The sequence below is a fragment of the Bombina bombina genome, chromosome 1, assembly GCF_027579735.1.
Source record: "Bombina bombina isolate aBomBom1 chromosome 1, aBomBom1.pri, whole genome shotgun sequence".
Taxonomy (NCBI): Eukaryota; Metazoa; Chordata; class Amphibia; order Anura; family Bombinatoridae; genus Bombina; species Bombina bombina.
Window position 1 is genome coordinate 1,341,588,281 of NC_069499.1, and position 21,487 is coordinate 1,341,609,767.

At 38.2% G+C, this 21,487-nt stretch overlaps 1 protein-coding gene across 1 annotated transcript in view; it reads right to left on the reverse strand.

The window, feature by feature from the left end:
* TEPP (testis, prostate and placenta expressed) overlaps nucleotides 1-18,833 on the reverse strand; it is a 46,826-nt gene extending 27,993 nt beyond the window's left edge. The window contains exons 1-5 of the mRNA XM_053719516.1: nucleotides 18,776-18,833; nucleotides 14,159-14,350; nucleotides 7,901-7,962; nucleotides 6,950-7,124; nucleotides 626-687 (exon numbers count right to left, since the gene is read on the reverse strand). Coding sequence (XP_053575491.1) covers nucleotides 626-687; nucleotides 6,950-7,124; nucleotides 7,901-7,962; nucleotides 14,159-14,350; nucleotides 18,776-18,833 — 549 coding nt within the window. The remainder of the gene's footprint in view (nucleotides 1-625; nucleotides 688-6,949; nucleotides 7,125-7,900; nucleotides 7,963-14,158; nucleotides 14,351-18,775) is intronic.
* Between the last annotated feature and the right edge of the window lie 2,654 nt (nucleotides 18,834-21,487).

Below are 21,487 nucleotides of genomic sequence, written 5' to 3' on the forward strand. Positions count from 1 at the left end.
ATACTCTTTGAGCGATATTCACTGGGGGTGGAAGTATCAATCCTCTCTTTAACACCAGCAAGTGTTTGTTTGGTTGGTGAATATAAGAGACCCCAGTGCTTAGCTTTTTACCAGTGAACCACTTCGAGTTTTACGCCTCTTGTGTTGCCTTTCTGCTAGCGTGGATACCGGAGTGTGAGTCAGTTGGGCGGCTCTGATGGTTTAGCCTGCTTGTTTTGCAATATCAAGTGCAAGATTGTTTGTGAGTATATTGTAATACTCTTTTTGGGTTTCGAGACCGCCAAGATATATTTCACTATTAGGCACCCTCTTTTTTTTATCATCTTTTTACTTTTGTGTACTATACATGTTATATGGTCATTTATTGCTGAAACAATAATAAAAACATGTAACCGATAAAAAATAATCACGTCAACATTGAAAATGGCTAATTGGCAGCCATTGACATGTCACTAATTGTAAAATGTTATGATCAACGCCATAGATAGTTTTATGCAAGTAATAGTGCAATAAAAAAATATCTAACACAGTACATTGTTTTCCTATTGCACCTTTATTTCCCTATCATGAGCAGTTATAAAACCCAAAGGAGATTTGTCTCCCTTGTTGCTAGGGTATTACTTACCCTCCATGAACGTGTAATGTCAGGTGACAGGAAGCGCACTGCATACAGACTGTACCCCAGATCTATAGAAAGCAGAGTAATTGATGTGAACCATTTTGTAATAAGCCACAGAGGATCACTAGACATTTCTAATCTATCCCATATAATTTCAAAATAACAAGACCTGAAAATGAAGCAGGTAACTCTAAGGTAAATACGCATTTATAGAGGTGTGCATATGGATATTGGTTGAGTCGTCCTGCACATGAACAGCCAAATACATTATTGGACGAAACAGATGAAAAACTAAGTGTTGCTTGACATAATAATTGTTTATTTGTTGCATCATTTGGTTATTGGTTAATAAGCTACTTTCGGACAGATTACGAGTTTTGCGTTATGAGTGGCTCTGTAATAACTTGCAAGTTATTTCCACCGCTCACCTTTAATAGCGCTGCTATTACAGGTTTGCAAAAACCCGGCGTTAGCAGGCAATATGGCAGCGTTGAGCTCCATACCGCACACAAATACCAGCGCTGCTTTGAGCTGGTTTTACGTTCCCGTGCACGATTTCCCCATAGACATCAATGGAGAGAGTCGCCTAAAAAAAAGTCTAACACCTGCAATAAAGGAGCGTAAAGCTCCGTAACGCAGCCCCATTGATTCCTATGGGGAAAGAAAATTTATTTTTAAACCCTGAGTCTAAACACCCTTAATCTGCCGCCCCGACATCGCCGACACCTACATTACACTTATTAATCCCTAATCTGCCGCCCCAACATCGCCGTCACCTACCTACACTTATTAACCCCTAATCTGCCGCCCCCAATGTCGTCGCCGCCACCTACATAAATTTATTAACCCCTAATCTGCTGCCCCAATGCCGCCACCGCTACTATACTAAAGTTATTAACCCCTAAACCTCTGGCCTCCCACATTACTAACACTAAATAAATATATTAACCCCTAAACCTAAGTCTAACCCTAACACCCCTAACTTTAATATAATTAAAATAAATCTAAATAAAACCTCCTATTTATAACTAAATAATTCCTATTTAAAACTAAATACTTACCTGTAAAATAAAACATAAGCTAGCTACAATATAACTAATAGTTATATTGTATCTAGCTTAGGTTTTATTTTTATTTCACAGGTAAGTTTGTATTTATTTTAACTAGCTAGACTAGTTAGTAAATAGTTATTAACTATTTACTAGCTACCTAGTTAAAATAAATATAAAGTTACCTGTAAAATAAAACCTAACCTGTCTTACACTAACACCTAACATTACACTAAAATTAAATAGATTACATTAAATACAATTAGCTAAATTACAAAAAAATAAACACTAAATTACACAAAATAAAACAGAAATGATCAAATATTTAAACTAATTACACCTAATCTAATCGCCCTATGAAAAAAAAGCCCCCCAAAATAAAAAAAACCCTAGCCTAAACTAAACTGCCAATAGCCCTTAAAAGAGCCTTTTGCGGGGCATTGCCCCAAAGAAATCAGTTCTTTTACCTGTAAAAAAAATACAAACAACCCCCCTACAGTAAAACCCACCACCCACACAACCAAACCTAAAAACCTAAGCTCCCCATTGCCCTGAAAATGGCATTTGGATGGGCATTGCCCTTAAAAGGGAATTTAGCTCTTTTTCCTTGCCCAAACCCCAAATCTAAAAATAAAACCCACCCAATAAACCCTTAATAAAACCTAACACTAACCCTGGAAGATCCACTTACAGTTTTTAAAGACCGGACATCCTTCCTCATCAAGCCGGGAGAAGTCTTCATCCAGGCGGGCAGAAGTTCTCAACGAAGCCGGGAGAAGTCTTCATCCAAGCGGCAAGAAGTAATCCTCCAGGCGGGCAAAAGTCTTCATCCAGACGGCATCTTCTATCTTCATCCTTCCGACGCGGAGCGGCTCCATCTTCAAGACATCTGGCATGGAGCATCCTCTTCTTTCGAATCCTCTTGAAGAATGAAGGTTCCTTTAAATGACGTCATCCAAGATGGCGTCTCTTGAATTCCGATCGGCTGATAGAATTCTATCAGTCAATCGGAATTAAAGGGGAAAAGATCCTATTGGCTGATGCAATCAGCCAATAGAATTGAGCTTGCATTCTATTGGCTGTTCCAATCAGCCAATAGAATTCAAGCTCAATCCTATTGGCTGATTGGATCAGCCAATAGGATTGAAGATCAATCCTATTGGCTGATTGCATCAGCCAATAGGATTTTTTACCCTTTAATTCAGATTGGCTGATAGAATTCTATCAGCCAATCAGAATTCAAGGGACGCCATCTTGGATGACATCATTTAAAGGAACCTTCATTCTTCAAGAGGAATTGATAGAAGAGGATGCTCCGCGCCGGATGTCTTGAAGATGGAGCCGCTCCGTGTCAGAAGGATGAAGATAGAAGATGCCGTCTGGATGAAGACTTCTGCCCGCCTGGAGGACAACTTCTTGCCGCTTGAATGAAGACTTCACCCGGCTTCGTTTAGGACTTCTTTCCGCTTGGATGAAGACTTCTCCCGGTTTCGTTGAGGATGGATGTCCGGTCTTCAAAAACCGTAAGTGGATCTTCGGGGGTTAGTGTTAGTTTTTTTTAATGGATTATTGGGTGGGTTTTATTTTTAGATTAGGGACTTTGGGCAATGTAAAAGAGCTAAATGCCCTTTTAAGGGCAATGCCCATCCAAATGCCCTTTTCAGGGCAATGAGGAGCTTAGGTTTTTTAGGTAGGTTTTTTTATGGGGGGGTTGGTTGTGTGGGTGGTCGGTTTTACTGTTGGGGGTTGTTTGTATTTTTTTTACAGGTAAGAGAGCTGATTTATTTGGGGCAATGCCCCACAAAAGGCCCTTTTAAGGGCTATTGTCAGTTTAGTGTGGGCTAGGGTTTTTTTTATTTTGGGGGGCTTTTTAATTTTGATAGGGCTATTACATTAGTTAATTAATTAGTTTAAATATTTGATCATTTCTTTTTTATTTTGTGTAATTTAGTGGGGGTTTTTTAAATTTTGTTAATTGTATTTAATTAATGTAATTTATTTAATTTTAGTGTAATGTTAGGTGTTAGTTTAACTTAGGTTAGGTTTTATTTTACAGGTAAATTTGTATTTATTTAAACTAGGTAGCTAGTTAATAACTATTTACTAACTATTCTACCTAGTTAAAATAAATACAAACTTAGCTGTGAAAGAAAAATAAAACATAAGCTAGTCAGCTAGATGCAATCTAACTATTAGTTATATTGTAGCTAGCTTAGGGTTTATTTTACAGGTAAGTATTTAGTCTTAAATAGGTATTATTTAGGTAATAATAGTAGGTTTTATTTAGATTTATTTTAATTAATTAATAAAGTTAGGGGTGTTTGGGTAAGGCTTAGACTTAGGGTTAGGGGTTAATATATTTATTTAGTGTTAGTGATGTGGGAGGCCAGAGGTTTAGGGGTTAAAAAATTTAGTATAGTGGTAGCGACATTGGGGGCAGCAGATTAGGGGGTTAATAATATTTAACTAGTGTTTACTATGCAGGAGTGCGGCGGTTTAGGGGTTAATATGCTTATTATAGTGGCGGGGATGTTCCGGAGCAGCAGATTAGGGGTTAATAATTTTATTTTAGTGTTTGCGATGCGGAAGGGCCTCGGTTTAGGGGTTAATAGGTAGTTTATGGGTGTTAGTGTACTTTGTAGCACTTTAGTTATGAGTTTTATGTTACAGCTTTGTAGCATAAAACCCATAACTACTGACGGATCTTGTAGTTATGGGCTGTACCGCTCACCTTTTGTCCGGACAGGCAAACTCATAATATCGGCGCTATGGAAGTCCCATAGTTTTTTTAAAGTGCGGTACTTACGTTGCGTGACGGCCAAAAAAGTGTGCGGTACAGCTATACCTACAAGACTCGTAATAGCAGCGGTAGTGAAAAAGAGCCATAATGCTGCTTTTTCACTCATAACACAAAACTCGTAATCTAGCCGTTTGTTTGTAATGATGTACAGGGGGTCTGACCATTCATTTGTCCATCCTTCCCTGTTCAATCCTGCCATAGAATTACTAATGGCTGATGTTGTGACAGTCAGTCAGGCAATAAATGCAGGAATTGTATGTTCTTTTAACATTGAAAGATAGGTTATTTTAATTGTTCAAACTCTATCATGAAAGATTTATGTTAATATTAATTGTCACTCACCTAGATTACGAGTTTTGCGGTACAGCTATAATGCTAAAAAATTGGCCATTGCACGCGGAATGGCCAAGAACGCATATTACGAGTTGCGGTGGTATACCTATACTGCAAGCATTCTAGCCTTTAACACAACGTCCATTCCGCAATAAAAAATTACGTTTGAGTGCAGGATTTTCATAGCGCCTGTATTACAGGTTGTGCAGTCCGGCTAAAATGCTTGCGTTACAGCCTATACCGACACGATCCATACCGCCAGCTGAGACCAGTAGTTATGGATTTTGTGTAACTCCTAAACCGCCGCTCTTTGACATCGCTGCCACTATAATAAAGTTATTAATGCCTAAACCGCCGCTCCCCAACATCGCCGCCACTAAATAAACCTATTAACCCCTAAACCTCTGGCCCCCCACATCACAGAACAGAAACTATTAACCCCTAAAGCTAACACCCCCCTAACTTTAAATTAAAATTACTATATAACTATATTTAAATAAATAAAAACTTACCTGTGAAATAAAAGAAAACTAACATCAAACTATAAACTATAAATTAACCTAACCTTGAGTGTCATGGGCTGAGTCAGGACAGCAGATGGGTGACTAGGTAAAATTATGAATCCAGGACATTTATAGGGAAGAAAGGGTGGTGAGAGGGCCAAATCTCTCCAATCAGCAGCTCTGAATATTAAATTCAGGGAAATTATAGGGTTAACTATACATTTAGCTGCAACATTAATGCAAAGCAGTCTATCATATACTCTTCAAATACACACTTCAGACTAAAAATACTGTTGACATACCAGAGGCGTAACTAGAAACCACAGGGCCCAGGTACTGTATATAGTAAGTTAGTGACACAGTCTGTAATCTGCCGGTGAGATGGCTGGCCTGACCCTACCCACCCCAGTACTTTATAAAGTGACCACAGTAGTCAGTGACATGGTCCACCCCCCATACTCTATATAGTGGTACTGTATAGTGACACTGTTTACCCCCTGCCCCGCCATGCTGTAGTAACAAGGTCTGTAATTTGCTGGTTCCACAAACATACACACACACATACATGCATAAATACACACACAGTCACATACACACACACACATAAACACCAATGGGTAAAACAGAAACACTAACCCCTGTAGTCATGTCACACTCACATGATATCAGTGCAGGCAGTGGTAGGTTAATTTTTTTAAAAAAAATTTTTTTTTAAAGCTGGGCCCCCACCCAGCGACCTCTGCACCCCCTGTAGTTTCGCCCCTGTGACATACATTAGAGCTTTGTTTTCTGACCTCTGTGTGGTATCTGATTAGCCCAACTTTGGAGCAGTTTCATTGGGATTCCGTGCCATGTAGTTCTTCTGGTACTAACTGATTTAAAGGGACAGTCTAGTCCAAAATAAACTTTCATGATTCTGATAGGGCATGTAATTTTAAACAACTTTCCAATTTACTTTTATCACCAATTTTTCTTTGTTCTCTTGGTATTTTTAGTTGAAAGCTAAACTTAGGAGGCTCATATGCTAATTTCTTAGACATTGAAGTCCGCCCGTCTCTCATCTGAATGTATTTTGACAGTTTTTCACCACTAGAGCGTGTTAGTTCATGTGTGTCATATAGATAACATTGTGCTCATGCACGTGGAGTTACCTAAGAGCCAGCACTGATTGGCTAAAATGCAAGTCTGTCAAAAGAACTAAATTAAGGGGGCAGTTTGCAGAGGCTTATATACAAGGTAATCACAGAGGTAAAAAGTGTATTAATATAACTTTGCTGGTTGTGTAAAACTAGGTAATGGGTAATAAAAGGATTATTTATCTTTTAAAACAATAAAAATTATTGTGTAGACTGTCCCTTTAATGAAAGAAAAACAGGAATACCAATCCCTGCATAAAATACATGGTGGGGTCAATGTTATCTGCTTAACAGAGTTATAAAAACTGTCTTCTGTACACCATATACTTCCTGAATTCATCATTCTGCTGCCAGAAGTATATCCAGTGCTATAAATCAAGCATTTAAAGTGCTCAGGACATGTGTCTCATGTTGCTAGTTGATATATAGAGTGCTGTCTATTTTGCCAAATGTGATATTCAGCACTGTCGGTGATCTATTTATTTGCGTAAATTTCCCTTGACCCTTACTGAATTTCTTGGAGTCTTGAAGCTGTAACTCTCCAGAGGAAGAGATGAATTTGGACCAATCGTCAGCTGCATGGGTAAAAGAGGGCCGTTTGTCATGTTTAATGCCTAAGGCCAGTGGTGCCATTGTGCCTATACTATATTGCGATGTCATCTGTTCTCCAGTCATCGTGATTTCCTGAAATAAATAGGTCTATCTTTAAAGCATTGTACAAATACATTTGATAGGAAATATGCTGTTGAGTTTGTTGGAGATCACTAATGGATGCAAGTGATAGCAGTTTTCTGTGATAGAAGTAATGGGGTGTAGCTACAGTTTAAATGTAGCAGGCTAACCCATGTGGGGCATTGGCTCATAGCCATTGTGACAGATGGTATTTCAAGTAAGTTTGATATAGGGGTTATACTTTAAATGTGCGAGAATGTCTGGAGTGATTTGAATCATGGGTTAAATGTAGGAGATGATGTTTGTTGTAGTGATGCCCTAAGGGAATCACACATCAGATATCTCTAATTTGTGATGGTTGGCTATAGGTTTAAATAGTGAGGATACTGTGGTTAATATAGTGGGAAAAATAGCCATAGTTACATGTGACATGGGAGTGTCCTAAATACTAGACATTAATTTACAGGAGGTGGCTAATAGGTATTTGCATATAACTGGCATATAATTATGTATGTATGGTAGTAAGAGACAAGTCGTATCTAGCATGTGCATCCTTTAGAAGTGTTACATGTATAATAGTACGTATAGCTAAAACATTTACCTTGTTATTAGTATGAGGGTAATTTGAGAACTGAAAAATAAAAATTAGGGAAAAATGCAGCTAGGCATCAGTCCCATAGGGGGCGCTTCCTAAGTATATACCACTATACGCATATATAAATAATAATTGCTATATAGTATACATAAACAATAAACAATGAATAATTTGAGAACTTTACTTTACTTACATGAGTTGGAATCTGGCGGTCTGAATGTCCGTTTGATGTGGATATAAGAGGGCTGTGGTATTCTATAGATTACAAAAACAGAACATATAATTATTATAACGATTGGTGAGACCTTAAAGAACTTCCCCAAGCTACCTACTGGAAGAAAAAAGGTACAATAATGACTAAATCCACAAACTCACTGGTTTTTCATCTATATATTCAGTTATATCCAATTATCTCTAAGCAGAGCCATGTAGAATATAAAAAGCCTTGAAATCTAGTGAGGAAAGCACATTTTGTCAAGAATTGTTAATTTTAGAACAAAATACAAAGCACTATATAACCCACTACCTTTTGAAAATACATCTGGTAAACCCTAGGCCACCTAACAGAGGACTCAATTTATAAAACACAAAAAAAGGAAACATTGTGCACATTTCACCTATTATTTCCCACTCATCCATTCTTATTTTGCTCTATTATCTGATATTAATACTATTAAATACAGTAGAATTGCATAATCAACAAATGCTTAGTAAAAAAGACCATGCAAAAGCAATGTCTGAATATCAAATCAGTAGTAGATGTTATTCCAGGGGCGGACTGAGACCGACCAGGGCCCCGGGCAAAAATTAGGGAAGGGCCCCTACTATCTCACACTGACCCAAATGTATGAAAATGTATGCAAATGAACATGGTAGCTTCCCTGCCCTGTGCTTCAGTCCCCCCAACCTCCAGGACCAGGACCGCCAACGTCAAGGACCAGAGTCAGGGTCCCCAACCTCCAGGGCTAGATCCCATACTTCATGGCCCTCACAGTGACAGACCCCCAACAGGGCTCCCCCACACCCTATTGCCCCCCAGCAATAAACCCCACATCCAGGCACAAGGCCCCCACTCTGGGGCTTGGGCCCCCACTAAACCCACTCTTCAGTTCTTAGTAAATGATAGGGCAGTTGTCAGCCCAAACTTAAGCAGCACACCAGGAGCCAGGGAAATGCCATTTGTGGGCCCCCTGACATGCTGGGCCCTCGGTCCAGGTCCTATTTGCCCGGCTGATCAGTCCGCCCCTGTGTTATTCTGACAAATTTCAAAGTAAGTTACATTTTCCTTCCCCTGTATCATGTGACAGCCAACAGTTAATCACAAATGCATATACGTATATACTGTGAATATTGCACATGCTCAGTAAGAGCTGATGCATTTTAAAAGACTGTGCACATTTTGACTATGGAAGGGAATTGGAAAGTTGTTTAAAATTGTATGCTCTATTCGAATCATGAAAGTTTAATTTTGACTTTAGTCTTCCATCAAAATCAAACAGAAGCATTATGGGAGAGACATTTATAATTTAAGTGTTATATAGAGGTCCCATGCATACAAACAACGTTCCCATTCATGCAGGACCTACTCTATGATATAGCCGATGATCAAAATTTCACCAGGTCAGACGTGAAAAAATACACAAATGGGGCTGCCCTCAAGGAATTGTTGTCTCCAATAGAAACTAATAGAACTCTCTAGAAAGGGAAACTTCCCTGTGGGGAGTGAAGTTAGCAGGGAGCAGATGGCATCAATAGTGAAATACTGCTGCCAATACAGATTAGATTACTCTGCTTTCAGCGTATATTATCTTTATTTTTGTATGCATGTGCTTTTCTATAAGGGTAATAAATGTTTCACTTATTTTTACACAATCTCGCCACCTTTTAGTTTGTGCTAAAAACCTGCGAGATCTGAAGGGGGAAAATGCTTATAGAATACTCTAGACCTGGAGGAGAAATTTCATGTAAGCCCATGGATGCAACTGTTCAGCCCACTAGCAGATGCGGGGAAACTCATAGTACAATAGGGAAACAATACGCTTTGAATTTTGTTTTACAACTACCAAATTCACTTTATTTTCTGCATGTGCAGTGTAGTCTTATTACAATTTCTACTATATAAATAGTTTTTGTTGCATATTTTCAATATAAATTTTAATTTTATCATAAAATATAATCTTTTGCAGAGCGGGTTTGTTACAATTTTTAATGTGATTAAAGGGACACTGAACCCACATTTTTTCTTTCGTGATTCAGATAGAGCATGAAATTTTCAGCAACTTTCTAATTTACTCCTATTATCAAATTTTCTTTATTCTCTCGGTATCTTTATTTGAAATGCAAGAATGTAAGTTTGGATGCCGGCCCATTTTTGTTGAACAACCTAGGTTGTCCTTGCTGATTGGTGGATAAATTCATCCACCAATCAAAAACTGCTGTCCAGAAGTCTGAACCAAGAAAAAAGCTTAGATACCTTTTTTTCAAATAAAGATATCAAGAGAATGAAGAAGCATTGATAATAGGAGTAAATTAGAAAGTTGCTTAAAATTGCATGCTCTATCTGAATCACGAAAGAAAAAAAATTGGGTTCAGTGTACCTTTAAATGATAATGTGCGCGATCCGATATACGACGCAGGTTTCGGCGCAAGCGTGGAAACCTGCACCGCCCGTAGTTTCACCTTGCACATCGAGCTATCACATACAGTTGCTAAAGTGCCGTAAGTCGGACAAACTAGCGATGTCCAGAAATAAGCGTAAGTACAAATTTCTGGAGTCGCCAGTCACTTACAGCACTTTAGAAACTGCAGCCGCATAAAAAAACTAACTAAAGTATAAAATCTCCCGTTACTGTCTAACACGCCTCCCAAACATCATCCTGATACGTATACCCCTCTATCCGCAATCCCCCCTCTCACTCCTAATAATAAATATATTAACCACTAAACCGCCGCTCCCGGACCCCGCCGCCAGCTACATTAAATGTATTACCCCCTAATCTGATCCCCCAACACCGCCGCCAGCTACATTAAATGTATTACCCCCTAATCTGATCCCCCTACACCGCCGCCAGCTACATTAAATGTATTACCCCCTAATCTGACCCCCCTACACCGCCGCCACCTATATTAAAAATATTAACCCCTAAACCTAAGTCTAACCCTACCAGCCCCTAACTTAATTATTATTGAAATAAATCTAAATAATATTAATATTATTAACTAAATTATTCCTATTTAAAACTAAATACTTACCTATAAAATAAACCCTAAGATAGCTACAATATAATTAATAATTACATTGTAGCTATTTTAGGGTTTATATTTATTTTACAGTTAACTTTGTATTTATTTTAACTAGGTACAATAGCTATTAAGTTAAAATAATTACAAAATTACCTGTAAAATAAATCCAAACCTAAGTTACCATTACACCTAACACTACACTATCAATAAATTAATTAAATAAACTACAATTATCTAAAATAAAATACAATTAAATACACTAAACTATATTACAAAAAAAACAAACACTAAATTACAAAAAATAAAAAAGATTACAAGAATTTTAATCCAATTACACCTAATCTAAGCCCCCTAATAAAATAAAAAAGCCCCCAAAATAATAAAATTTCCCTACCCTAAACTAAATTACAAAAGTAATCAGCTCTATTACCAGCCCTTAAAAGGGCCTTTTGTGGGGCATTGCCCCAAAGTAATCAGTTCTTTTACATGTAAAAAAAAGAACAACCCCCCCATTACAACCCACCATCCACACAACCCTACTCTAAAACCCACCCGATCCCCCCTTATAAAAACCTAAGTCTAACCCCCAAGTGGTCCTTACCTGTCCTGATGACCGGTGGAGAAGGTCCTGTTCCAGGCGGTGAAGTCTTCTTCCAAGCGGCGACATCTTCTTCTTCCAAGAAACATCCGGCGCGGAGCGGAGGAGTTGAAGACCGATGACCGCGGAGCTGAAGACCGTCCACTCTGGAACTGAATACCGGCGATGCTGGAACTGAAGATCGGCAACGCTGGAACTGAAGACCGGAGCCATGGAGCGTGGAGGAGCCTCTTCATACGATCTCCGCCGTACACTGAATAGGAATTCAAGGTACGCGATTAAAAATGGCGTCCCTTGAATTACTATTGGCTGATTTGAGCCTTCAAAAATCAGCCAATCGGGGAGCTATTGTAATTCTATTGGCTGATTTGAATAGTCAATAGAATAAGAGCTACCGTAATTCTATTGGCTATTCTAATCAGCCAATATAATTACAGTAGCTCTTATTCTATTGGCTATTCAAATCAGCCAATAGAATTACAGTAGCTCTCATCCGATTGGCTGATTTGAATTTGAAGGCTCAAATCAGCCAATAGGAATTCAAGGGACGCAATTTTTTATCGCGTACCTTGAATTCCTATTCAGTGTACTGCGGAGATCGCATGAAGAGGATCCTCCACGCTCCATGGCTCCGGTCTTCAGTTCCAGCGTCGCCGATCTTCAGTTCCAGCATCGCCGGTCTTCAGTTCCAGAGTGGACGGTCTTCAGCTCCGCGGTCATCGGTCTTCAACTCCTCCGCTCTGCGCCGGCTGGTTCCTGGAAGAAGATGTCGCTGCTTGGAAGAAGACTTCACCACCTGGAACAGGACCTTCTCCGCCGGTCTTCATTACAGGTAAGGACCACTTGGGGGTTAGACTTTTTAAGGGGGGATCGGGTGGGTTTTAGAGTAGGGGTGTGTGGGTGGTGGGTTGTAATGGGGGGGGGGTTGTTCTTTTTTTTTACAGGTAAAAGAGCTGATTAATTTGGGGCAATGCCCCGCAAAAGGCACTTTTAAGGGCTGGTAATAGAGCTGATTGCTTTTGTAATTTAGTTTAGGGTAGGAAAATTGTATTATTTTGGGGGCTTTTTTATTTTATTAGGGGGCTTAGATTAGGTGTAATTATCTTAAAATTCGTGTAATCTTTTTTTTTTTTTGTAATTTAGTGTTTGTTTGTTTTTGTAATATAGTTTAGTGTATTTAATTGTATTTTAGTTTAGATAATTGTAGTTTATTTAATTAATTTATTGATAGTGTAGTGTTAGGTGTAATGGTAACTTAGGTTAGGATTTATTTTACAGGTAATTTTGTAATTATTTTAACTAGGTAGCTATTAAATAGTTATTAACTATTTAATAGCTATTGTACCTAGTTAAAATAAATACAAAGTTACATGTAAAGTAAATATATACCCTAAAATAGCTACAATGTAATTATTAATTATATTGTAGCTGTCTCAGGTATTATTTTATAGGTAAGTATTTAGTTTTAAATAGGAATAATTTAGTTAATAATATTAATATTATTTAGATTTATTTCAATAATAATTAAGTTAGGGGGTGTTAGGGTTAGACTTAGGTTTAGGGGTTAATATATTTAATATAGGTGGCGGCGGTGTAGGGGGATTAGATTAGGGTTTAATATATTTAAAATAGGTAGCGGCGGTGTAGTTTGATCATATTAGGGGGTAATAGAGTTAAGATAGGTGGCGGCGGTGTAGGGGGCTCAGATTAGGGGTTAATAAATGTAATATAGGTGGCGGCGGTGTAGGGGGCTCAGATTAGGGGTTAATAAATTTAATATAGGTGGCGGCGGTGTAGGGGGATCAGATTAGGGGTTAATACATACAATCTAGGTGGTGGCGGGGTCCGGGAGCGGCGGTTTAGGGGTTAAACACTTTATTAGGGATTGCGGCGGGGGATTGCGGTTGACAGGTAGATAGACATTGCGCATGCGTTAGGTTTAATTTTGCAGGCAGTTTAGGGAGTTACGGGGCTCCAATACTCAGCGTAAGGCTTACTACGCCTGCATTTTGTGGCGAGGTGAAAATGGAGTAAGATTTCTCCATTTTCGCCACATAAGTCCTTACGCTGTAAATTGGATACCAAACTGCGCGGGTTTGGTATATCACTCTATGGGCCAAAAAACTACGGCCGAAGGGTGAAATATACGAGTGTAACTTCTATGTTACGCCGTATATAGGATACCAAACCAGCGCAATATTTGGCGTCGCCGGCTTTTGCGGGCGACGCTGCATATCGTATTGGGCCCAATATGTTTACTGCATATTTATATTTCAATAATTAATTTATTAGTTTTATTCAATTTTTTATTATACAATTTTTAGAGCCCTATTGTATTTTATGCATCACCTTCACATATTTAAATGCAGGTAACACCGCTTTGTGATATACTGTGTTCTCAAGGTAAAATTACCTTTAGAAAGGAACTTCATTGTACTGGCGAGATTTCTTATAAAATTTTACAAGCCCTGAGAGCTTTACATAATCAGGCCCTTAGTGACCCAGAGTTCCTATGCAGTACCTACTATGGCAAAGTATGTCCCATAAATACACTGCCCACTTTTCCAGAGAAATACGTCTCCATAAACATCATGCAATTATGTTTCTCACCACTGGGGCAGGCTGGGGTGCTCCTTAAGTTCTTGTTTCTTGACTTATGTCCAACATTCTCTGTTCTATGTAGGCTGGGTAGCAGGGGATGATACATGGTGTGTTTTACTTCTACGAGCTTATGCGCTGGCACAGAACCCCATCGCCCATCTGAATGGTAGCTATGCCTGTCCTTTCCATACATAGTGGAGTCTTCAAAAAAGCAAATAAACAAAAAACAAAAAGCAAGTTCTACAACAAGAAAGGAGTTCAGTAGGACTGAGCAAGTCAGTGATACAGGATGTGTCATATGTATTAGTGGTATGCGGTGGGTTATGCAGGTCAGCATGGGATGTAGACAACTGAAACAGTGAATGTGCTGTGTATTTTTCTGATTTGAGGTGCCAGGGATGAATTTGCCCATTTACAGGCGCACAATAAATTAGTACTCCACTTGTAATCTAACCCTTAAAGGGACAGTTTACTCAAACATTTTCTCTTCTTTAATTTGTTCCCAATGATCCACTTTACCTGCAGGAGTGTATTAAATTGTTTACAAGTATTTCCTTTACCCTTATATTGGCATTTGAAATAGTTGATTTAGCCTGTGGTATCCCCACCTATTGTGAACGTTTCTGGCCTTAGGTCCAAGCTATAGATAAGCTGTGTAAACCCAGTCAGCAGAAGAAATTACACTCCAAGTGGGGTATAGAAGAGATAAGGTAATAAAATCTTAATTTTCCATTGTTCTCTCTAAGTATTGGTGATTGGTTTACGGACATATATAAGATAAAGAAGCAGGTATATGTACACAATGTCATAAAGTAATTAGATATGATTATACCTACAAGCTCAACCCTTTTTTTAGGTGGTGGCTTCAAAACACAAAATCAGCTAATTAATTTACACAAATAAACCTTAAAAAGCAAATTATCATACATTTTATAATCTGCAGTTGGTAGAAAAAGTAATTGGAAACACATTAAGGGAAAAACAATTTTACAGTATACTGGCCCTTTAAATTGTGGAGCAAATGTCAAGAGCAACCTTTGTATATCATGCAATAATTATTTTTTAGGAGTAACCACTAGGGGGTAGATTCCTATCTATTGACAATTTTTTTCTCTGGGTTTTCGGCAAAAAAGAGCAATTTTCATTTTGGTGCAATCACAGTCTCAGGATTTTGTATGTTTCTCAATTTCTAACATGGAGTCCAAAAGTTCTCTGTGATTACAATCCATTTTCTCAATACTTTTCAACAGATTATTCAAACCATTTTGCACTTATCAAATTTGACACCTAAAGACACTTGATAAAGTCCTGAACTGGCCTTTTATCACTTATTTGCAAGTATTTCAATTTAGAATAACTGTATAATGGCCGCAGTCAGACAACATTTTAGCGGTGTATTTGTATATATATGGGGGAAATGTATTAATGTGTGAGCGGACATGATATGATGTAACGTATCATGTCCGCTGCATATCGATAAATGCCGACAGCATACTCATATAGTTGTGCACTGCTGGTGGAATGCCGCCCCCTGCAGATTCACGGCCAATCGGGAACTTGCTGTGGAGTTCCTCAGCTGGAAAGGATCCAATGAGTGGTCTCTTCTAGCATCAAGGAAGCTCCTGCATGAGAATGGTCAATACTCAAGCACATGGGAGCTGTGTGGTTGGCACTAGCAAAGAGGTTGTGAGATTGGAATGTTCCAATGTTCCGGTTAGGTAGCTTAGAGCAAGAAATTAGTATGTTCTAGCATCTGGTTGTGCAAGTCGTGTAGGCCCTTAAAGTGTGGGACTGTGTTGCTACTGTTACATCATTGCAATTGCTTGAGATTATCTGTAGGAACTTATGCTGTACTGTTTATTTAGTCTGGCCCATTCAATTCTACAGTTTCTCATATTCTCTTATTGGCTTTTGCATTCATTAGTATGGTCTATTTCTCTATAAAGCCATAAATTACAATGTTTGATTTGCTTCTGCTGTCTGTGGTTTCACTGAGTTGAGGCAGAAGTTAGTGAAGTATCAGTATGTCCCAGCCTCCGCGCCCCATAGTGCAAGCTCAGGTTTGTCGTGTGAAGCTATGGCACATGTGGTAACCAGTGACTACACCACCCTCTTCAAAGATCACAAAAACCGGATTACATAAATACAATAAATAAATTAGTTTATTCTTTCAGCCATTAATGTGTTTGTTACTTGTACATATCTATAATTAACAAATAACTGAAATTTGTATTTTTTTTTTTTTTTTTTAAAACAAGTCAGAGACATGTAATGTGCTCTGCAAGACATGGCAAACCATACACTTGTCAGTAATAAACGATGTGTAGGTTAAGTTTGTACTGTTGATTATTAGATTTTTCTGAGTTTAAAAGATCTGAAATGTGCTGTGCAAGTATGTAATATAAGGTGTGTTCTGCAGCTCAGTGATAAGCTCAGAGGTTTGCACATTAGTCTTATGGGATATGCTGAGCAGATCACTGCCCTGCAGATCCCTGTGCTTTGATGTGCCAGAAATATAGAATATACAGTATGTAAAGACAATTCCTCACCTCTCTCTGTGTGAGATTTGATCTTGTTTGGCTCTTTTTTTAATCAATAATTTTCTGGGTGGTTGGTCCTGTTGCTGTGGTCTTCCTCAGTCCTTGTTTGGATTCTTTGTGGCACTGGGGTAAAAAAACCTGGGGTTGTTTCTTATTTGGATATGGACTTTCTATGTACTCCTTTGACTTCTGTGCTAATGTTTCTAGTCCGCTGGTTGCTAGGGTACACACGTTTTGTGTTTCTGCGAATGACCTTTGTGTATAGAATCAGCCTTTCAGTAACATAATTATACAGCATGTTAGGGACACAGAACTGCTATAACACAATACAAAGTGAGATTAGAAAGCTGGTTTAGTTACAAACTTTCATGGGATGTTTACAACATGTTCCAGCAAGTTACAAAGAAACCATAATATGAAAAAGTTCTAGTGATATATGAGTCATCCAGTAAATCACTATTTCAGGAAAAAGTGCATTGTGCAAGATAGCTATTCAGGTGTTATAATGTTCAAAATGTAAATGTGAAAAATGTCATCTGTTACTGTATGTAATCCAAATAGAAAAGGGTTGTTGTTTTTTTGTATGTAATACAAATAGACCAAATGTATTGGAAGGGACATTTTTCTATATATATTGCAGTCAAAGTGTGAAATTCAGGCATTCTAGAGAAGAGCTTTCCAAACTTTTCATGTTGATGACACACTTTTTAGACCTACATAATTTCGCGACACAGTAATTAAATCAGTTGTACCAGCAAACAGGTTAAACTAACTTGTTTTAAGAGATACGGACACATACATAAATTATATAATAATGACATTTACAAGTAACAGTATGTAAGTATGTTCAATAATTAAAAAAAGTTTAACATCACCAATAGCTACTTACTATTTTAATGGGATGTATGAGGTTGATGGGATGAACACAGTTCCTGAATATTTGGTGGAATATTAGATAGACACTCGCATTTCATCATCAAGCATTTTTAAGTTTCCACTTCCTATCCATATATCAAGAGCAGGAGCAGCAAAAAACACTGACTTCAGCTCAGCGTTTAAGCTGCCGCCCTCAGAGCTCGGTGAGTCCGATTGACTACTGCCTGCGCTTCAAACACATTGCTGTCCTGTTCAATAACTACACATGCAGTCACGAGCCAATTAAGGAGACTACACGGGCAGTCAGGAGCCAATGTGCCGCCAATAGGAATAGTTTCAGTTCCCACTGAGCTGCGCCAATTGGTTAAGATGAACTGTGACCCACAAGGTATCAATCACGTGTCAACCATGTGATATGCGTAGCAGGCAGGCGGAAAATCAGAAACCAAAAAATAAATAAATTTAAAAAAATTTGTGCTGAAGCAGGGACACACCAACACACTCCTGCCGACACACTAGTGTGTCCCGACACACAGTTTGGAAAGCACTGTTCTAGAGAATGTCTAAAACTTCCAGGCAATGTATTGAATAAAATAATTTTTGCAGTTTTTTTAGGCAATGTATGAAATTAAAACTACTTTGCCATAGAGTTTAAGAATTTGAACCTGCATAATGTAGATTTGCTACATTGTTTCATTTTCATCAATGAATTTAAGGAAACAAACAAATGGAGGGGCGCCTCATGTGCGTATCAATCAGTTTCATCCAATGGATGCCTGATGAAATGGCCTTTTGTCAAAGGCCGAGAAACGCGTTGTATTGAAAGGAGAGCATGGTGCATGCACCCTAACACTCTATGCTTTGCTTTTATCTAACATGTTATTAAAGACAATTTTATTATAAGCAGCTTGATAGAGTGTTTTTACATACAGCATGCATTGACACATAAGACGATTCCTGAAGTGTTCTAGTTGCAGAGAGTGGGTGAGCTGATGCACCTAAAATAAAAAGGAATTGCTGTTAAACTGATAATTTCTTCTGAATTGAATTCTCCCTGTCAAGTTGATTTGATTGATTTTCAAAGTCACCCAGAAGGAGACAAGAAATTTATACTATTCTACTAGTATCATGTAACAAAGTTTATTGTTTTGAAAACCCTTAAAACCAAGTTTGCTGAGGAGGTAGCCTACAACTTGATTGCCATTTTTACCCTTATTGTAGCACCATCTGTCTTGCAATCGGACAACAGATGGGAATTTTCCAATCATGTTTTTTCAAGCGTAAAAGGACTATTAGCCACAGCTTCAGACTGTCCATGGTAAGCCAAAGTCAAGGAAGCGTCGAACGTGCTAATCAGGATATAAAAAACATTGGGATAAACACATCAAATCTACCTCAAAAAGTGTTAGAAAGCATTATGAGCAAGAAAGAATTGAAAGAGATTGTTGAATCGGTTGAAGAACCTAACACATGGAACCAAGAGGAGGAGGTGTATGGAACCTTAACATCTACACCACCTCAATCATCTACACATCTTACATCTACACCAGCTAAAGCATTTACAGCACCTACACCAGCTCAAGCATCTACAACTCCTCCATCTACACCAACTCAAGCATCTACACCAGTTGAAGTATTTATAGGTCAAACATTTACATCAAAATATTTCATATGTTAAGTGTACTCATCAGTATAATCTGTGGCTGTGGCTCTAATGAAGAAGAATGGCACTCATGTTTTGTACTTAGTGTATTTTAGTAAGAAAATAAGTTCCTTCCAGCTGAGCACAGAGCTACAGTTCAGGTGTCTATACCTGAGTTGGACAAAGGACATAGAGACGCTCACAATATTTTGACCATCATCATGGATGTCCAGGACGATGTCTCTCGGTTGGGGACAACACAAGGGGTGTTTAAACAGCCTTATGCCAGATCACAGTTTTCTGTGTGCAAGAAGTCTCTATTGGCATTCAAAGACATCCTGAAAGATAAACACATCTCACTCAGGTCAGCAGCAACACAACAATCCAGAGGAACTGGGCCAGGTTTTGATAAGTGCATTTGTGAGTGTGTCAAGCTAATAAATGTTTTTGTGTTATGAAAAATGTAATTCGAAATGTCATTGAAGTTCAGACTGCTGCAATAAATGAAAAACTAAAATGATGCAATGTTTATCAGAATATTTTATTTTAATGATGCAATGTTTATCAGAATATTTTTTCTCGAGTTTAGCTTTTGTTTATAAAATGTTTAAATTAATTTATAAAATTTGGTAGGTTTCAGATACCAGTTTGTTAATCCAATTCCCTCATCTGTGTAAAATGTCATTAAAATTCAGATTCAGACTGCTGCTGCAATAAATAGAAGTCTAAGATGATGCAATGTTCATCAGAATATATTTTTGTTGAGTTTAGCTTTTTTTTTTAATGTATTTATTTTTATTGTGAATTAGGAAAACGATACAGTAATAATCCACTTGTAGCATACACATTTTTCCATTCAACATACTTTGCAAAGTGTTACAGAAAATACGCTTTTCAGTTTGCATTAAAAAAATTACAACTATCAAAGTGTCCATTATAGAATGAGGTCCATTGTTTGAGCCGCAATGGAGGCTCATTATTTCAGTAAGAAGCATATTATATATTTACTTTTGTAAACAGTACAAAGTTGGTTCAATCATATTAATAACATTTTGTTTTTCTCTTGTTTCTTTTTACTCTGCTAACATAGCCTGTATTATCACTTTTCCAAGCGTCTAGCATCATCTCATGTGAGTTTAGCTTTGGTTAATAAAATGCTCTCATCTGAGAATACTGAAATAGTGTATTTGTTTAGGTTTCAGATACCAGTTTGTTCATCGAATTTTCTTATCTGTGTTTTCTATTCTATTCTAAATGAGTTTGGGCTTGTTTCACATGTTTTAATTAATTTGTAAAGTGCCCCCCCCCCCCCTGTTGTCTATTCTATTATACATTGTAGAGAAATAGGGAAGGCATTCTTTAGAATACCTAGGCATTCTATGAAATGCCTAGGTAATGTATATAAGATCAGAATGAAACATGCTAATTTCATACTTTGCTAAAATGTGCTAGGCATTCTATAGAATCCCTGAATTTCACACTTTGCTATTATATACAGATTATATATCAGTATACCTCCCAACATTTGTGCCTGGGTATCAGAAACTCAGGTGGTTGATGAAGGCTGGTCACTGTTTTGTGGGAGGAACCATGTTGGGAGGGGTGGGATAGTGAGTGGTTAGTGGATGGGATTGTGGGTGTGTCTGGGGGTCGGTAAGTGTGTATTGGTGGTCAGTGGGTGTGTCTGAGAGGTTTGTGGGTGTGCTAAAGGAACTCCTACAAATAGGGTCATATGGCTGTCTCAGAGGGACAGCAGGACAGAGGTCAGAATCATGGACTGTCCCTCTCAAATAGGGACAGTTGGGGATCAAAAATTGAGTACTGCTAAGAATCTGGAAAAAAGTTTCTTGTAGAAAGTAAAGAACAATTTTTTTTAAGCTAAATCCTGTGGATGTTTAGCCCTTCTAACTAAAAGGATGACATTTTTAGTTTTTAGTTTGCTCATGAAAATGCCAACTTTCAGAAAAAAACCTGTTGCAAATATACCTTCAATGCAAATCTGTGCTGGCAGAATTAAATGCTGCATTCTATGGGGCCGATTTATCAACCCTCTGTCCGACATGATCCGATCAGCGGATCATGTCCGACAGACATCGCTGAATGCAGAGAGCAATACGCTCTCCACATTCAGCATTGCACCAACAGCTCTTGTGAACTGCTGGTGCAACGCCGCCCCCTGCAGATTCGCGGCCAATTGTATTCGATTGGGTTGATTTCCCACAATGTCTGTCCACCTCCTCAGAGCAGAAGGACAGGTTATGGAGCCGCGGTCTGTAGACC